Source organism: Sander lucioperca, chromosome 2 (assembly GCF_008315115.2).
Source record: "Sander lucioperca isolate FBNREF2018 chromosome 2, SLUC_FBN_1.2, whole genome shotgun sequence".
Classification (NCBI taxonomy): domain Eukaryota; kingdom Metazoa; phylum Chordata; class Actinopteri; order Perciformes; family Percidae; genus Sander; species Sander lucioperca.
This window is the reverse complement of record NC_050174.1, coordinates 15,915,299-15,931,774: the sequence shown is the minus strand read 5'-3', so window position 1 is coordinate 15,931,774 and position 16,476 is coordinate 15,915,299. Positions and strand designations below refer to the sequence as shown.

General features: G+C 41.0%; 1 protein-coding gene across 1 annotated transcript; it reads right to left on the bottom strand.

Moving 5' to 3' along the window:
• Positions 1–314: 314 nt before the first annotated feature.
• On the bottom strand, positions 315–2,557 carry LOC116056866 (cytochrome c oxidase subunit 7C, mitochondrial). Its single transcript, XM_031309251.2, has 3 exons — positions 2,368–2,557; positions 832–973; positions 315–415 (listed from the first exon to the last, which is right to left on the bottom strand). The coding sequence occupies exons 1-2, from the start codon at positions 2,440–2,442 to the stop codon at positions 857–859; spliced, it is 192 nt and encodes a 63-aa protein (XP_031165111.1). The 5' UTR covers positions 2,443–2,557; the 3' UTR covers positions 315–415; positions 832–856.
• Positions 2,558–16,476: the final 13,919 nt, after the last annotated feature.

Here is a 16,476-nt window from a genome sequence, read left to right as displayed (position 1 = left end):
GACCTGGACATATTACTCACTACAATGTGTATTTAACGAATCAAAAAGGTAGTAACTAGTAATCAGGTTTAAAAAGGTCAAGATTCTATACCTAAATGTCTTATAATAAACATGTTCTTAAGCATGTTACAATGAATCAAGCATGTTGGGTAGCTAAAATGAGACTAGAGCAAGCTTGATTACATAAAAAATAATGAAATCATTAAAAATGTCAACAGCTAGTCATGTATATAATACATTTACTCTCTGTAATGTACATATAGATTTTACACAGGTAACTGATTTTGGAATTGCAAAAAAAAAAAAGAGGCTCATTTGTTTTAGTTGAGGAAACTTTATTTACAAAGAAAATTAAGAGATTCCCATTTGTCTATGTGGATAACACTCGATGGATAAATATGTTCCAGCTGACGACCTGCAGGAAGAACAAGAAAAAAGGACAAAAAAGGGGATAAGATGACTTGCATACACCTGATGACAGAAAAGCAATTTCTAAGTAAACACCAGTAAAGATAAATGGGACAACAACTCTGACCTACTCCCACATGATGCACATCAATGTCTGCAATAAACTGTCACATTAACTTGCTAAAGTGCAAGCTAATCTAAACACAACGTCGATTATCAACCCACATGACATTCGTTGCCATCACTCTCAGACATACAGGTAATTTATATAAGATATGCCGCTGAGCAAAAGGCTAAAGAGGCGCAATGAAGGACTGTCATTGTCTGAGGTCACTATCCAAACCAAGGCTGAAGTAAATGCCACATCACCATGACATTTTAATGAAAACAGATATGCTAGATAAACATGGCAGTCATAATTACCTTGAAGGCTGAGTAATGGTCCATTCTACTTCTTCAGGATCTGGTGTCTGACGACAATGAAGGGGAACGCGAAGCCACTGCCGAAGAACACCACCATCATGCCGAGCAGACGCCACTTGTTCTCCACGGAAAACGGCAGGTTCTGTAAACAGACAGGAGTATTACGGCTTAGGGAAAACTGTAATGCAACTCCTTTGCATTACATTATTCCTTATTTTGACTTATTTAAGTAGTTTTTGACTACATATTGTTCTTAGAAAGCACTTGATTCCACATGTAATACACATTTAAATCCATACCTGGCAATGAACAGGTTAATTTACAGTTTAATCATACATTATTAGTATGATATGCAGGATATCTGTGCAAAGTGGTGCAAATACATCCAAAGTGTCTTCATGAGAAGAGTATAAATTAGAGTTAAACTGATTTATTACCAAATATGTCAAGTGAGACAGCTGTTTTACACTGGCCATTGTAAGTGATTAGGAGTCTCTGGGTGTACATTTTTAGTGCATGCATTTTAAAAGCTCAACAAATTCAAATTAGGAAAACTGAAGCCAATTAGGTACATTTACAAAACAACTTAAACATGATGCGAGTCCCTATGTGCCTTGCATTTTGAAATGAAAAAAGCCACTGTAACAATGAATTGTATAATATGAATCAAGCAGTTCACATGACAAATACACTTTGCAATAAACTGAAGTAGCTCCTTGGATAATGCAACTAGGGCCCAAAGTAACAGTAATCAACACCAAACTACTTCATTATATGCATTTATCAATGTGGGGTACTAAAATACACATTGAACGGATTAACCTGCCAGGTTTATGTGAACTAATTTAGTGATGTCCGCTATTTCTTTCATCCGAGGCAGCTACAGCATCAATAACCATTATTCTATATTTAATTCTAGAGTATGCAAACTTCAGTCTGCAAAATTGCCACAGGCGGTCTACTCTCGGCAATACCAAAACGTGAAGAGCACCTTTCTCCAGGTTGGCTTGTTGTTAGCATCCAGCTGTGACCTTTCAGCAATTAGCCGGAAGTAACGTTACTTAACAACTTCGTTCAGGTATTAATATTCACATTAATTGTAAGCGTTTGTGGGTTTACTTTTGTCTTGCCAAGATACCTGGATCTTATTAAATGCAGGCAAGCACTGTAGAAAGCTTTAACTGGCTTATTCTGGGTGCTAAAGGGCTTGTTAACTTGGTAGCATTGATGGAATTAGCTAATAGTTAGCTACCATCTTAGCCACCAAGCTAACGCTAGCCAACAGGTCGCCTTCCCAGGCTTTCCTCAACAAATCAACACTTGCTGTCATAAGGCTGTCCTCGTCTTTAAAATGTTTGGTTACATTGTAAAGTAGAAAATACACATGCATGTGGCTAGTTTTGCTAGCATTGCTATAACGCTGGTGTGACCTCCAAGGCCAGCTAACGTTAGGATGTGGATACAGACAAGGCCGGATACAGATAATATCACATTTAAGACAATAACGTTAATTCTGCTTTTAGGAGATAATCTCACCTGTCCTGGTCCTTCACCATAGTGTGAAGAACGAACAGCAGACGTTGTGAATCGCCTTACAGCTTGTCCCAGCATGATTACAGTCTGGTTTCTTCTCTGCCTCAGTACAACGTTGTTATGTGCGACCTCCTTGTTCCTGTGAGTGGTAGAGCAGCGGCGCAAAGGGTTATGGGAAATGCAAATGACGCCAAAGCGTGTGGGAAATGTAGTTTAAAATACCGGAGAAGCTACTGAGGCTTTGTTTGTTGGACCATTTAGAAATCCAAATTTGAATGTGTCACGTTATGCATATCTGTGTGTGTGTGTGTGTGTGTGTGTGTGTCAACATTACTATGACTGCTTTCGACGACGTGCTGAATCATATCATGGTCAAATTATAATTCTTCTTAACATATACACATCAGCACATCAATCATCAACAACACAGTTGCGTGCCGGTCATTCTTTGCGCATATTTGAAATTAACTAATGTGAATCACTGAAATAGCCTAGATATATGAAACGAAAGCAAATTTAAACTACACTCTTTCAGTGTTTTGGTAAGCCTGCCCCTAAAGCTACTGCCGAGTGACACTGCAGCAGACGTTAAAGGTGCTCTAAGCGATGTCACACATTTTTTAGGCTACAACATTTTTTGTCACATACAGCAAACATCTCCTCACTAGCCGCTAGCTGCCTGACCCCTGAACACATTGTAAAAAAAAAATGCGGTCTCTGTAGACAGCCCAGGCTCCACAAACGGCAACAAAAACAAACTGGCCAACCTGCACCACCAAACATAACAAACAGTGTTCCAGCCAGGGATGTAGTGGAGACAAAACGCATGTAAACGCCGTTTACGCACCTCCCAAAATTCGGAAATAGCGTTTACCCACCTCCAAAGTGCGTTTATCCACCTCTAAATTGCGTTTATCCACCTCTAAAAAGCCTATCGTTCCCAAGCCTAAAAAAAAGCCTTCTAAATTAAGCTTATGTCGTTTTAGTTTCATATTGTTCATTAGTTTCATAGGTTGTTAAACCTAAGACGAAGTCTATCCATATTGCGCTGCATTATGGGACTGTAAGTGTTGACCAATCTCTTGCGTAGCCAGCAGGAAGCAGCAGACTGCATCAAAGATTCGTCAGTCACTAGCCTACTACATTGCGTCTCATGTAATGAATGGATTTTAAAAATGGATATCCGCCAGTTTTTTAAGCACCGTCAAGACAGCAGCCCTCCTCCTGATGCCAGCAAACGGCCTCGGCTACAAGTCCAAAGTGAGTGAGCTCGGAAAACAGTACTAAACTTCATGTTTTTGAGGTTAATTTGGTTCACGGTAGATTCATGCCACTGACTCAACAAGCCATGGCGTTGATTAGGTTACCCCTTTCAGACATGAAGTTGCAAGTCACCTCTACCTTTTCCCATTAGCCCATGTTACAAGTAAAATTCAGGATATATTGTCAGACAAATAACTAGATGTAATTTCATGCATTCTCTGGCATTTAAGCCACTGAAAGTTAGTGCAAGCTCCCTTTGCTAGTCAGCTAGTTAATGTTATAATAATATTAACCAACCGCGTTTGTGGTGTAGCCTGAAATAGTGTTTAATTTATCATAATTAGCTCACCAATAAAACACAATCTAGAGTGCAATGTCTTCACAACTAATTGTGGATGATGCTACATGGCTTCAAATCCCAGACATAATAAAGTCGTTAGAGAAATAACTGGGCTAGTTTACTCTGACTGGCTACCATTTGAAATGATTGACGGTGGAGTCCCCCCTCCCCCTTGCCCTTCTCGAAATGGTACTGGCACAGAGACAGTATTAAGTCAATTAACTTAAAGGTGTAGATAGGCTATAGCATTCAGACTGGATACCTAAACATTGAATGCATGCTAAATAATTTATTTTAATGGTTTGTCTGAAAGGGTTAGCCTATAGGCCTTATAATGTGACCGGCTACTTGACAGGATGTGGTGTGCTAAGCTGTCTTTTCTCCATTTTAACTTCATTTTACAGACAGAGGTGAGACAGACAATTATGCAGAGAGCACATAGAGAGGAGATATAGAGAGGAGGGAGATAGAGAGAGGAGATGAGGAAAGAGGAGGAAAAGAGGTAAGACAAACAGAGAATGAAGAAACAGAGACAGGACAATTCGAGAGAGAATTAATGTATGAATTGAATAGTGATTGTGTGACATATGAGGGAACAACCAGTGATACCCTTGGTACCATCAAATGATAGCCTATAGCGATGTCATCAGGATACACATACTCCGGTTGGCCGTGTCCCACCTTACCTGGTGCCCTGATCACATAATTTATAGTTTACCCACCTCTTGTTTTACCACTACACCCCTGGTTCCAGCCAATAACCGACAAGAAGGATTTGGGGGTGGGGGTTGGGGGGTTAGTGCACGGAAGGGAGGGGGAGGGGACAGGGTGAGGAGGAAGGAAGGGCGAGCTAGCCTCCGTTTTGTTTGACAATACTTCGAAAGTCAACAAGAAGTGACGTCACCCAACATTGCTTAGAGCAGCTTTAACGTTACAGAAACTACAGAAAATGAGCCAGATGATGCTGATGCTTTACATGGTTGTGTTACAAAAAAACTATGGGGTTATCGCTCTGGGACGGGCGAGTCTAATGCTTGGAGGGAAAAAATGACAGTATAGGGGAGAACTGGGACGAATGAAACAGTTTTTAATTAAACGTCATTTACAAAGACATCGTAAAACACTGAAAGCTAATATTTTGTGACTAGCAACCTACATCTGTCCTCGGTTGCATATACAGTTGCATTTTCAGCTCTGAACGAAACCGTTCGGGAGTTATTTAAGCATAAGTCGGACGTGCGTTTTGTTTTATTCGTCCCTCCTGGCCTGGACGAATGAAACGGGCATGGGGTACGAAAGAAACACACAGTTTAAGCTATGTACACTTCCCACAACTTCAATATTTGGCAACATATCATGATATTCATTCAGATAGGTGTTATTTCAGATAGATTGCTGCAGGGCTATACGTCTTGGTGAATGTCTGTTAACAACTCATTGCTGTCATCGTGAAGCGCGTATCTCGCGGTTATGGAAATACCATGCACTATGCCATTTTAGCTAGAATAATACATGCTTCCAATTATATAATGTTTCTATAGTACACAATGTTATTTCACTCTGTTCTGGTAAGGCCACTGCACATCCAAATAAGTGCCTTTCATGCCCAACAGCCCGTCAGTCTCCATAGGTTAACATGGCAAAACTTGACCCCCTACCTGATAGCCCCAAATATATTTAGGTATCTTTCTAAAACCACTTTTCCATGTCTCACCTGCATACAATATAGTATAAACACAGATATGTGTGCAATTACTTATGTTGGAACCAACATTTAGAATACATGGGGTTTACTGCCTGGTTGGGACGAATGAAACTTTGATTTGTCCCGCCATAGACATTTAGCATTATAGGCTGTTTTGCATCCATTGCAAACAAACATGCAATGTGAAAGTCTGGGATTGGAGAGAGCACTAAATGGTCTACTGAATAAGCGTGACGTCGAACCTTTAGATGAAAAACACTCTTTAATACGTCCCCACGTCCCCACGGCGCTCATCCTGGCCCATCCACACAGTCGGCGCGCCCCCCTTCAGACCCAACAACTTCCACGCTGGTCATCGGAAGCTCCATGGTCAGGGACCTCTACATTCCCCCTACACCTAGCGGTCCGTCCAAGGTCTACTGCTTCCCTGGTGCCAAGGTCCGTGACATCCAGCACAAACTTCCCAGCATCCTCGCCTGCCACGCTAAGGTCGACAACATCATCGTGCATGTGGGCACAAACGACATCAGAGAGAGACGGTCGACAGCACTTCAAAAAGACTTCACCACTCTCATCACCACCCTGATGGGCACAGGAAAACGGATCGTCATTTCTGGGCCTCTACCTACCTACAGAAAGGGTGCTGAAAGATGGTCCAGACTGTTCGGGCTCCACACCTGGCTGAAACCCCACTGCGCTTCCCTGGGCATTCCCTATGTCGACAACTTCAACTTGTTCTGGGAGAGGCCCAGCCTGCTGAAACATGATGGTCTCCACCCAAACCGACATGGAGCCAGGCTGCTATCTGACAACATAACGACCACACTGAAAGTTAAGTATTGACATTCTGTTGAAAATATCACAGATTCATGCCCCCCAGGTATTGATCCTAATGGCACTTTACAAGTGAATGAATCTGAAAATGTTTTCTGCAGGGTAACATGTAATACTAGTACTATTCCAGTTATAATCAACAATAGATCATACAAAGTGTTGAATCCCCTAAGTAATAAGAAGTTGACTGCAAACATAGTCAATTTAGCATCCAGTTCATGTCAGCCACAGGTAACCAAAAAAGGGGCAATACTTAACAACCTAATTGGAATTACAACTACCACTGCAATGATAGAACAGGATAGGAAAATTAGATGCGGTCTACTAAATATCAGATCTCTGTCTTCTAAAGCAATACTAGTAAACAAATTGATATCAGATAATCAAATTGATCTATTCTGTCTAACTGAAACCTGGCTGGGCCATGAAGATTATGTCAGTCTAAATGAAGCCACTCCTCCCACTCATATTAATACTCAAATTCCTAGAGGCTCAGGCCGAGGAGGGGGAGTTGCAGCCATATTTGACTCAAACCTGTTAATTAATCCTAAACCTAAACTAAATTATAACTCTTTTGAAAATCTCGTTCTTAACCTTCAGCATTCAACATGGAAAACAGTACAGCCAATTATATTTGTTGTTGTCTACCGAGCACCAGGTCCATATTGTGAATTTTTATCGGAATTCTCAGAGTTTTTATCATGTGTAGTCCTAAAATCGGACAAAGTACTTATTGTAGGTGATTTTAATATCCATGTGGACGTTGACAGCAATAGCCTTAGTACTGCTTTCAACTCACTACTAGATTCAATTGGTTTCAGTCAGAGTGTGCACGAGGCCATGCACTGTTTTAACCACACCCTTGACCTTGTGCTGGCATATGGCATCAAAATTGAAGACGTAATAGTATTCCCGCAAAATCCTTTATTATCAGACCACTTCTTAATAACTTTCGAATTCTTACTACCCGATTATACGAAATTAGATAAAAGCTTCTACGCTAGAAGCCTATCTGACAGTGCTATAGCTAAATTTAAGGAAGATATTCCAACAGCACTAAACTCATTAACGTGCCGTAATATAACAGAGGATCTTTATGTAAACTTTAGTCCCTCTCAAATTGATCATTTCGTAGACGATGCTACGGCCTGCCTACGGACGACTTTAGACTCTGTTGCTCCCCTTAAAAAGAAGACGATGAAGCAAAGGAAACTAGCACCTTGGTATAACTCCCAAACTCGTTAATTAAAGCAAATCTCGCGCAAACTTGAAAGTAAATGGCGTTCCACCAAACTGGAAGAATCTCGTTTAGACTGGCAAGACAGTCTGAAAACCTATAGGAAGACCCTAAGAAAGGCCAGATCAGACTACTATTCATCACTAATAGAAGAAAATAAGAACAACCCAAGGTTTCTTTTCAGCACTGTAGCCAGGCTGACAGATAGCCACAGCTCTATTGAGCCATCTATTCCTATAGCTCTGAGTAGTGATGACTTCATGAGTTTCTTTAACGATAAAATTATAACAATTAGAGATACTATTCATCACCTCTTTCCCCCAACCTCTAATGGGTCACCTTTAACTGACAGACTGCTAGAAAGAACGACTAGACCTGACATATACTTAGATTGCTTTTATCCTATAAACCCTCAACAATTAATGCTAAAGGTCTCTTCAGCTAAGCCATCTACCTGTCTCTTGGACACCATCCCAACGAGGCTACTTAAAGAAGCGTTACCCGTGGTTAACACTTCATTGCTAGATATGATAAATATGTCTTTATTGACAGGTTATGTACCGCAGTCATTTAAAGTAGCTGTGATAAAACCTCTACTGAAAAAACCCACCCTCGATCCTGAGGTCTTAGCCAACTATAGACCTATATCTAACCTTCCCTTTCTCTCCAAGATCCTTGAGAAAGTAGTCGCTAATCAGTTATGTGATTTTCTACATAGCAATAGCTTATTTGAGGACTTTCAGTCAGGATTTAGAAAGCATCATAGAGACGGCACTGGTGAAAATCACTAACGATCTTCTAACTGCATCAGACAAAGGACTTGTCTCCGTACTTGTCTTATTAGATCTTAGTGCTGCATTCGACACTATCGACCATACCATCCTCTTACAGAGACTGGAACATTTAGTTGGCATTAAAGGAATCGCACTAAACTGGTTTAAGTCCTACTTCTCTGATCGATCGCAATTTGTTAATGTTAACAATAAACCCTCCAATTACGCTAAAATTAACCATGGCGTTCCTCAAGGCTCAGTGCTTGGACCAATTCTATTCTCCTTATATATGCTTCCTCTAGGCAATATTATTAGGAAACACTCAATTAACTTTCACTGTTATGTGGATGACACCCAATTATATCTGTCAATCAAGCCAGACGAAACCAGCCAGCTAGCTAAACTTCAAGCTTGCATTAAAGATATAAAATCATGGATGGCCTACAATTTCCTGATGTTAAACTCAAACAAAACCGAAGTTATTGTGCTGGGCTCCAAACCCCTACGAACCTCATTAGCCGAAGATATAATTACTCTGGATGGCATTGCCCTGGCCTCCAGTACTACTGTCAGAAATCTAGGAGTTATTTTTGATCAGGATCTATCCTTTAACGCCCATCTAAAACACACCTCTAGAACAGCCTTTTTTCACCTTCGTAACATTGCTAAAATTAGGAACATCCTATCTCAAAACGATGCAGAAAAACTAGTCCATGCATTCGTTACTTCCAGGCTGGACTACTGTAATTCCTTATTATCAGGATGCTCAAATAAGTCCGTTAGGACTCTCCAGCTGATCCAGAATGCTGCAGCGCGTGTTCTGACAAGAACTAAGAAAAGAGATCATATTTCTCCTGTATTAGCTTCTCTCCATTGGCTTCCTGTAAAATCCAGGATTGAATTTAAAATCCTTCTTCTGACCTATAAAGCTCTAAATGGTCAAGCTCCTTCATATCTTGAGGACCTCTTAGTACCTTATTGTCCCATTAGAGCACTACGCTCCCAGAATGCAGAGTTACTTGTGGTTCCTAGAGTCTCTAAAAGTAGAATGGGAGGCAGAGCCTTCAGCTATCAGGCTCCTCTCCTGTGGAACCAGCTCCCAATCTGGGTTCGGGGGGCAGACACCGTCGCTACATTTAAGACTAAACTGAAAACTCTCCTCTTTGATAAAGCTTATAGTTAGGGAGTGAGGAGTTGCAGTGAACGCCTAGACCGGCGGGGCAGGGTGTATAGCTGCAGACACAGCACCCCTGCTTTTCTCTGCTTCTCTTTACAGTCATCAGATTTACCTATCGTATAATCAATAATATAGTGCCTCTCCTAGTTATGCTATTATAATTCTAGACTGCCGAGGAAGTTCCTTCTTATGACACGCTCTTTTCTTTTGTTTCCTTTTATGCACATCCTGTCTCAGAAGTGCTTGTTACTCACCTAGCTCTGGGGAGTTTACTCCCCAGAGTCCTTATGTTTCTTCTTCGCCCAGAACATCGCCTCGGATTAGGGCGACACCAAGACCTGGGTCTTGGGTGCAGCTGTGGCTATGGACCTGCTACACCCTGCTACGCTCTGCGATTCCCTGCAAAGCTCGGCTACGTCCTGCTGCGTCCACCGCGTCCACCCATGCTCTGCTGTGCCACGCTACATCCTGTACCGTCATAACCCCAACCGTCAGACACCGCCCACCAAGAGTCTGGGTCTGCCGAGGTTTCTTCCTAAAAGGGAGTTTTTCCTCGCCACTGTCGCAATAGCCACTGCTAATGCTTGCTCTTGGGGGAACTATTGGAATTGTTGGGGCTTTATAGAGTGTGGTCTAGACCTACTCTATCTGTAAAGTGTCTCGAGATAACTCTTGTTATGATTTGATACTATAAATAAAATTGAATTGAATTGAATTAATAATTAAAATTTAAAAAAACGCTAATGAAGTTTACTTTTGACTATCAAAAACCGTTTATCTGTAACTCCGTGATAAAAGGATGTAACAGGAAGGTATTTGGCTGAGCAATGGAGGTTAATATGTTCTATGTTTTGTCCTAATGATGTCTGTCTATGGTCGTTGGACTCGGAGAAAACTGGAATATTTCATTCGTCCTCCGTTTCAATCGTCCCGGTTTTCCCCTACTCACTAAAAAAAACTAGACTGCACAACTACCTGGGTGTGTGTGTGTGTGTGTGTGTCCTTGTGGGCTTAGAGTAAAAAAAACTATTGTTTGTTAAGCTATCTGCATTTGCAGCCTTTGTCACGAATATATTACTGCTATGGTAAAAGCCTACCTAGACTCATGACTGATGGTGTGACCCTCCCTAAGCACTGCTGCTGCTACCTTTTCATTGATTAATGCTCATATATGCAAAATGCACTTTGTACCATGCTACTTTTAGAGGATTTTGGATTATTATTGTATGATGCACATTACTTGTTTGTTCAGAATGTGTGTAGATGAATACCCAGTTAATAGGTTTCAATGTCATAAGAAAACTATTTCAAAGAAGCCTCAAGCTAAAACTAGACATATGTTACAAATTCCCTATTAAGTGATCTGTGTGTGTGTATGTGTGCATGGATTTATTTGACAGTCTACCCCTGCTCTTCAGCTGACTTGTTTCTCATTTGTCATTTTAAAAGAGCCCACATCATCTCACTGTCATGTATTCATTTCAAAATAATGTACGTATAATTTCCTCGTTGTGTCTGTTTGCATCCACAGCGATTCTTGCTGTGAAATGTGAGGAATGGAGTACACGTCTCTTGTAATCTCCTGGGTCAAAGAAGAGTTTAATCAAACTGCCTGTTCAATGTTTTGAAGCGTAAACACTGGTTTGGCATTTAATGTTGTTGAATGCCTTTTGTCTAATGTTTTCATAAATTAATTCACAGATGTCAACGTGACACATTTGCACAGCGTCATCACAATACGAGTGCAGTATGGATTTTTCAAAATGGATTTCAAAGGCAGTATGAACACACTTTAGGCTACATGTTACTTAGAAATTAGAGTGATGATTTTGAAAAGGTTATTGACTGACAACATGAGCATGCTATCTCTCTGCCTGAAGCGGTTCTGCAATTGACCTGAAGGAGAAGCCGTTGGAAACAGCAGCAGGGCTCACTTAAAGCATCATTTCGGCGAATTGCTGTTTTTACACTTTACACTTCACATGATCATAAAGGATAAATCATTCTCAAACATGTTCTCCATGTTCCAAATTGTTTTCTTCATGGTTTTCTTGATATGTTGCAGTTTCACAGTAACACATTATTTACTTATTTGAAAAAATAATAATGTGAAAAAAATCTAATTACTCGAAATTCTGATGTTTGAAAGCAAATGGGACTAACAGGGATGTAATGAGAAGAAAGAAAACAGAAAGTTCCCTTCAACCAATTCTCGAATAATGAGCTACAGACTATTTAGGCTATATGAATTTTATGTATGAATTGTTTTAATATTTTCCACATCTGATGGCCTGAAAACATTTTCTGAATGCAATTTATTGCAGAAAGACAGGTAAAATGCTCTCTGTTATTATGAATGAGCTGCAAAATACATGATTCGTCTTGAAGCATTTTACAATAGTTGTTCACTTAATTAAATCCTTTGAGTTCACTCTCTTCTTGAAGTCCACCATGGGAATACTTTACGTATATTGTGTGTTATATGGTACAGTAATATTAGTGCCACCATGGCGGTTGAGGTGGAGGTTTGGGTAGGCTAATGTGGGAGGGAGGTAGATTCGGATAGCCTAGGCCGCATACACATGATCCTTGGTAAAACCGCTCTGAAGATGCGCTAACTAGGATATGATCCGCAACGTTGCACGACGACCTTATGTTTTGATCCGACAGCTGTTTAGAGATCGGTGGATTAATAGCCATCTTAAAAAAAACAAGGATTTCAACTTCCGAAACCAAGACGGCACTGCACCTCTTCTCACACTGTCAATGGCAACACGTCAGAATTCAACACTTCTGCTTTACCCTTCACAATAAAAAGCTTTACGACCTATGAATATTTCACTGAGAGGTTACACAATAAAAGACATTGCAATAATAATTATATTTTCCACACGTTGGCATATCAATACATTGCTGTCATTTAAAAAACTAGTCAAGTCTTGCCTTAAGGTAGCAATTCTTCATAAACATCACTTCTGCTTTGACTTTTTCTGTGATGTCACTCTCCACGTGTAGCAAGCTCAGTGTTGACAAATATAATTTACAACATTGTCATCAATATATTTTATATAGCCTGATTCTTTTTTAGTCCGCTCCTGAATCACCCATTCCTCCTTTCCCGACACTGCCTTTGATTACCATGACAAACAAACCAAACAGACGAACACCGAGGGGTCACAGTGCTTCAGAGGCGCATTCAAAAGACGTAAATAAACGCTAAAGGTGGAGAAGGTGGTCATAGTGACAAAAGCAGTAGGGTAATACCTAATACAGGGAATACACAGGGTTTGTATGCTTTAACTTTAGTATAGTTGTGTGCACAATACTGTAACGTCCGACAGGACGCCGTTGTGCTCTGCGCGGAAGCACTGCAAAGGCTCATGGGACTTTGTTTTGAACAGTTCCTGTCTTCGTTGAAGTATGTTTTAATGATGTTCTGTTAAAGGTGCTCTAAGCGATGTTGGGTGTCGTTACTTCTTGTTGATGTTCGAAGTATTGTCAACAAAACGGAGGCTAGTTCACCCCTCCCTCCTTCTCATCCCGTCCCCTCCCCCTCCCTTTCGTGCTTCCTGAAACAGCCATGAATGCGCATTGTGGAAGTAGCCTACGTGCTAACGCTGCTGCGGTGATGGCTCAACCAACTCCTTCTTGTCAGTTCTTGGTTGGAACACTGTTTGTTATGTTTCATGGTGCAGGTTGGCGCAGTTTGTTTTTGTTGCCGTTTGTGGAGCCTGGGCTGTCTACAGAGACCGCATTTTTTTTACAGTGTGTTCAGGGGACAGGCAGCTAGCAGATAGTGAGATCTTTTTTTACAGTGTGTTCAGGGGACAGGCAGCTAGTGGATAGTGAGGAGATGTTTGCTGTATGTGACAAAAAATTTTGTAGCCTAAAAAACGTGTGACATCGCTTAGAGCAGTGGTTCCCAACCTGGGGTCCGGGGACCCCTAAGGGGGGCGGCAAAGATCACAGGGGGGGCGCAAGTCTTTATCTGGCTTGAGGTTGAGGTAAAAAAAAAAATATTTGCACATGTTAAACAAATTATGATAATACACTAGAATATATAATGTATACAAAAGTCTGTATAAAAACTATATATTTTTGTTCTCGCTTAAACTTGTAGGCAGGCTACTTAGTAGGCCAAACCTCCGGGACCTCTTAACCTGTGGCCCTTGCTGTCATCAAGTCAGCTGCTAGCTGCTATCATCCTCGTTTTTCCTGCCGCCACGGCATCACTATTTTATGAACGAAACATGGCGGAGAAACATAAAAGTGCTGATAACTCCTCTGTATTAAAAAAGAAAGTAAGGGAAAGTTACCTCAACTTTGGTTTCGGAGGGGGGGCTCAGCTTTTCTTAGACATAAGTAGGGGGGGCGCCAAGGAAAAAAGATTGGGAACCACTGGCTTAGAGCACCTTTAATGTTTTGGGTCTACATGTTTTGGTGTAACCATGACTGAGACTTGGGTGGGGATTGCTTCTGGACAGTGAGGGTGCATTCAATGTCACAAATTGTCACAAAGTATAGCTACCTGTTCATATTTGCATAATGGAGTATTTGGGTACATTACCCGCTGCCCCTGAGTGCCACACTAAGTAATTGCAGTAGATCATGTCCCAGTACAAAGTGAATGTTTTCCAGGGTTGTCAGCTAATAAAATGCTGTTCTCCTGACAAGTCGGGGGGGAGCGCTGGCATTGTCTGCTGTGATGCGAATAGCTGCGGCAAGCTGGTTACCCCTCATCATGGCTGCCACATCCATCAACGCAGGGTCATCACCTGGCCTGCTGCCATGTGTCTGCGCTCTCATTGCCAGCACAATCTTTTAAAAACGGATGAAGGATTGGGAATCACACCACAAACAATGTCATCAGACCCTACTATAAATATTGATCTTATTACTTGTCATACAAGGTTGGTAGCACAGTCCTGAAATCCATCCTGCTTCATGTTCTCTCATGCGCTGTGGCCGTCCACTGTTTGTTATTTTTGTTGACTGTCCTAATTTCTAGCTATTGACTTTCCCTGGCTCATGAGCAAATCAGTTTTTACCCAGAGTGCTCTGTCAATAGCATTGTGAAATCTACAGTGTGAAAAAGAGTGCAAACATGCAAATACACAAAGCAAATTAGCATTCAGGGCAACCCAGGCTCAGGCATATCTGTAAACAAACCTTTAATCAACCATGTACATGGCTGTGCATAATAATATAGCAGGCTGTGTGCATAATTACAATACATGGTAACACTATCACTAGCTTGATATATAGTTATTACAAACATAATGTGGCTACATACAATAAATATCTGACTGTAAGATGACTGCAGTTTTTTTGTAATTAAATGGTATTTGCAGTTATCAACCAATCTGCTACAGTATATGATGAATAGCAGGCGAGACTGCCAAGGTAAACAGCATTCCTCTCTCTGTCTAGATTTGCAATAATGTTCCACAAAGGAGTGGAGAGGTAATGGATAATGTTAATCAATGAGGACAGTTCATTTTGGCAGCAGCACTTTTGAATTTAAGGCGTCTTGCAGCATTGCCGCTGACAAGGGCTGATTTGCACAATTACAGTGTTTTGTGGAATGTTAGAGAGGATAGTGAAAATGGTATGTGGGCTGAGACATGATTTGTTTCTGTTTTCATGGGCAGCGACAAAAGAGAGTGCCACATCAGGTGTTTGTATTTCTCAGTTTGGACTGGATGGCTTCACCTTTTCTTTGAGGGGACTGATCACCTTCAGTTTCTTCTCTGGCTGTTTTAAGGTCAGAATAAATCAAGTGTAAGTGGTATTTCCTAAACACATACAGTACATGCACAGGCGCACACACACACACACACACACACACACACACACACACACACACACACACACACACACACACACACACACACACACACACACACACACACACACAGACACATGCGTGCAGGCTTTACAGTGCACACACAGAGATGCATGCAGCCTCCAGCTAAGTCTCTATGGGAGTTCATAACATGCACATAGTGGCATGATTTGACATTAATCTTTAAAGTGGATTAAGGAGAAATTGCATGGGCTTGCAGCTGACCCAGCCCTCTTGGGATGACTGACCTATGCCCTTGTACAGTCAGGGTAAGGCCTTTTAAATAACGAGCATCCTTACCTGTGTCCATGCAACATCTGCGTTCCTCCAAAGCACACTGTTGTTTTAATGCACTCCAGTGTCACGAATGGGCTTTCACTCTCTTCAACATTGCCGTTCCTCTAAGATAAAATGGCAATGATGATTGGATTCTACATTAAACCTGCCGGGCTGGAAAGAGAATTAGATAGAGCATTATTCTGGATACCAGAGGTGAACATGACAAATTTGAGTTATTCCTGTGTTTTTCCTGCCCCCAGCATGCACCAGTCCAGTCATAGCGAGCTCTCTATGAGGACCATTGGTGAGGGTTATGTGAGGTGTAAAACACCCTCCTGCCTTCGTGTCAACTTCCATTTTTCACATATTAGCAATTTATTCACTGTTTCAATAGAAACTGATTCACATTGTACCTTTCACTGTTGTTATAACAGAATGCATATGGGTGAATTCACATATAAATATATCAATAATGGCAAGTTATTTAGTGGGATAATGTGATAAAATGACAATGTTACTTTCAGAATTTCTTTTTCAAAATATGAAGTAGGAATAACACTGCATTCCACATTCCAAAAAGCCATTCAACTAAAGGTGATTACATTGTTGACATATTTTTTCTACATCAATTACATTTGGTTAGTAATTTTCTAAATGGT

Bases quoted from the DNA above. Each gene is read 5' to 3' on its own strand.
- LOC116056866 (XM_031309251.2), bottom strand. From the start codon at position 2,442: ATGCTGGGACAAGCTGTAAGGCGATTCACAACGTCTGCTGTTCGTTCT. The intron at 974-2,367 runs GTGAGATTATCT...GTCTGTTTACAG, and splicing joins ATGGTGAAGGACCAGGACAG to AACCTGCCGTTTTCCGTGGA.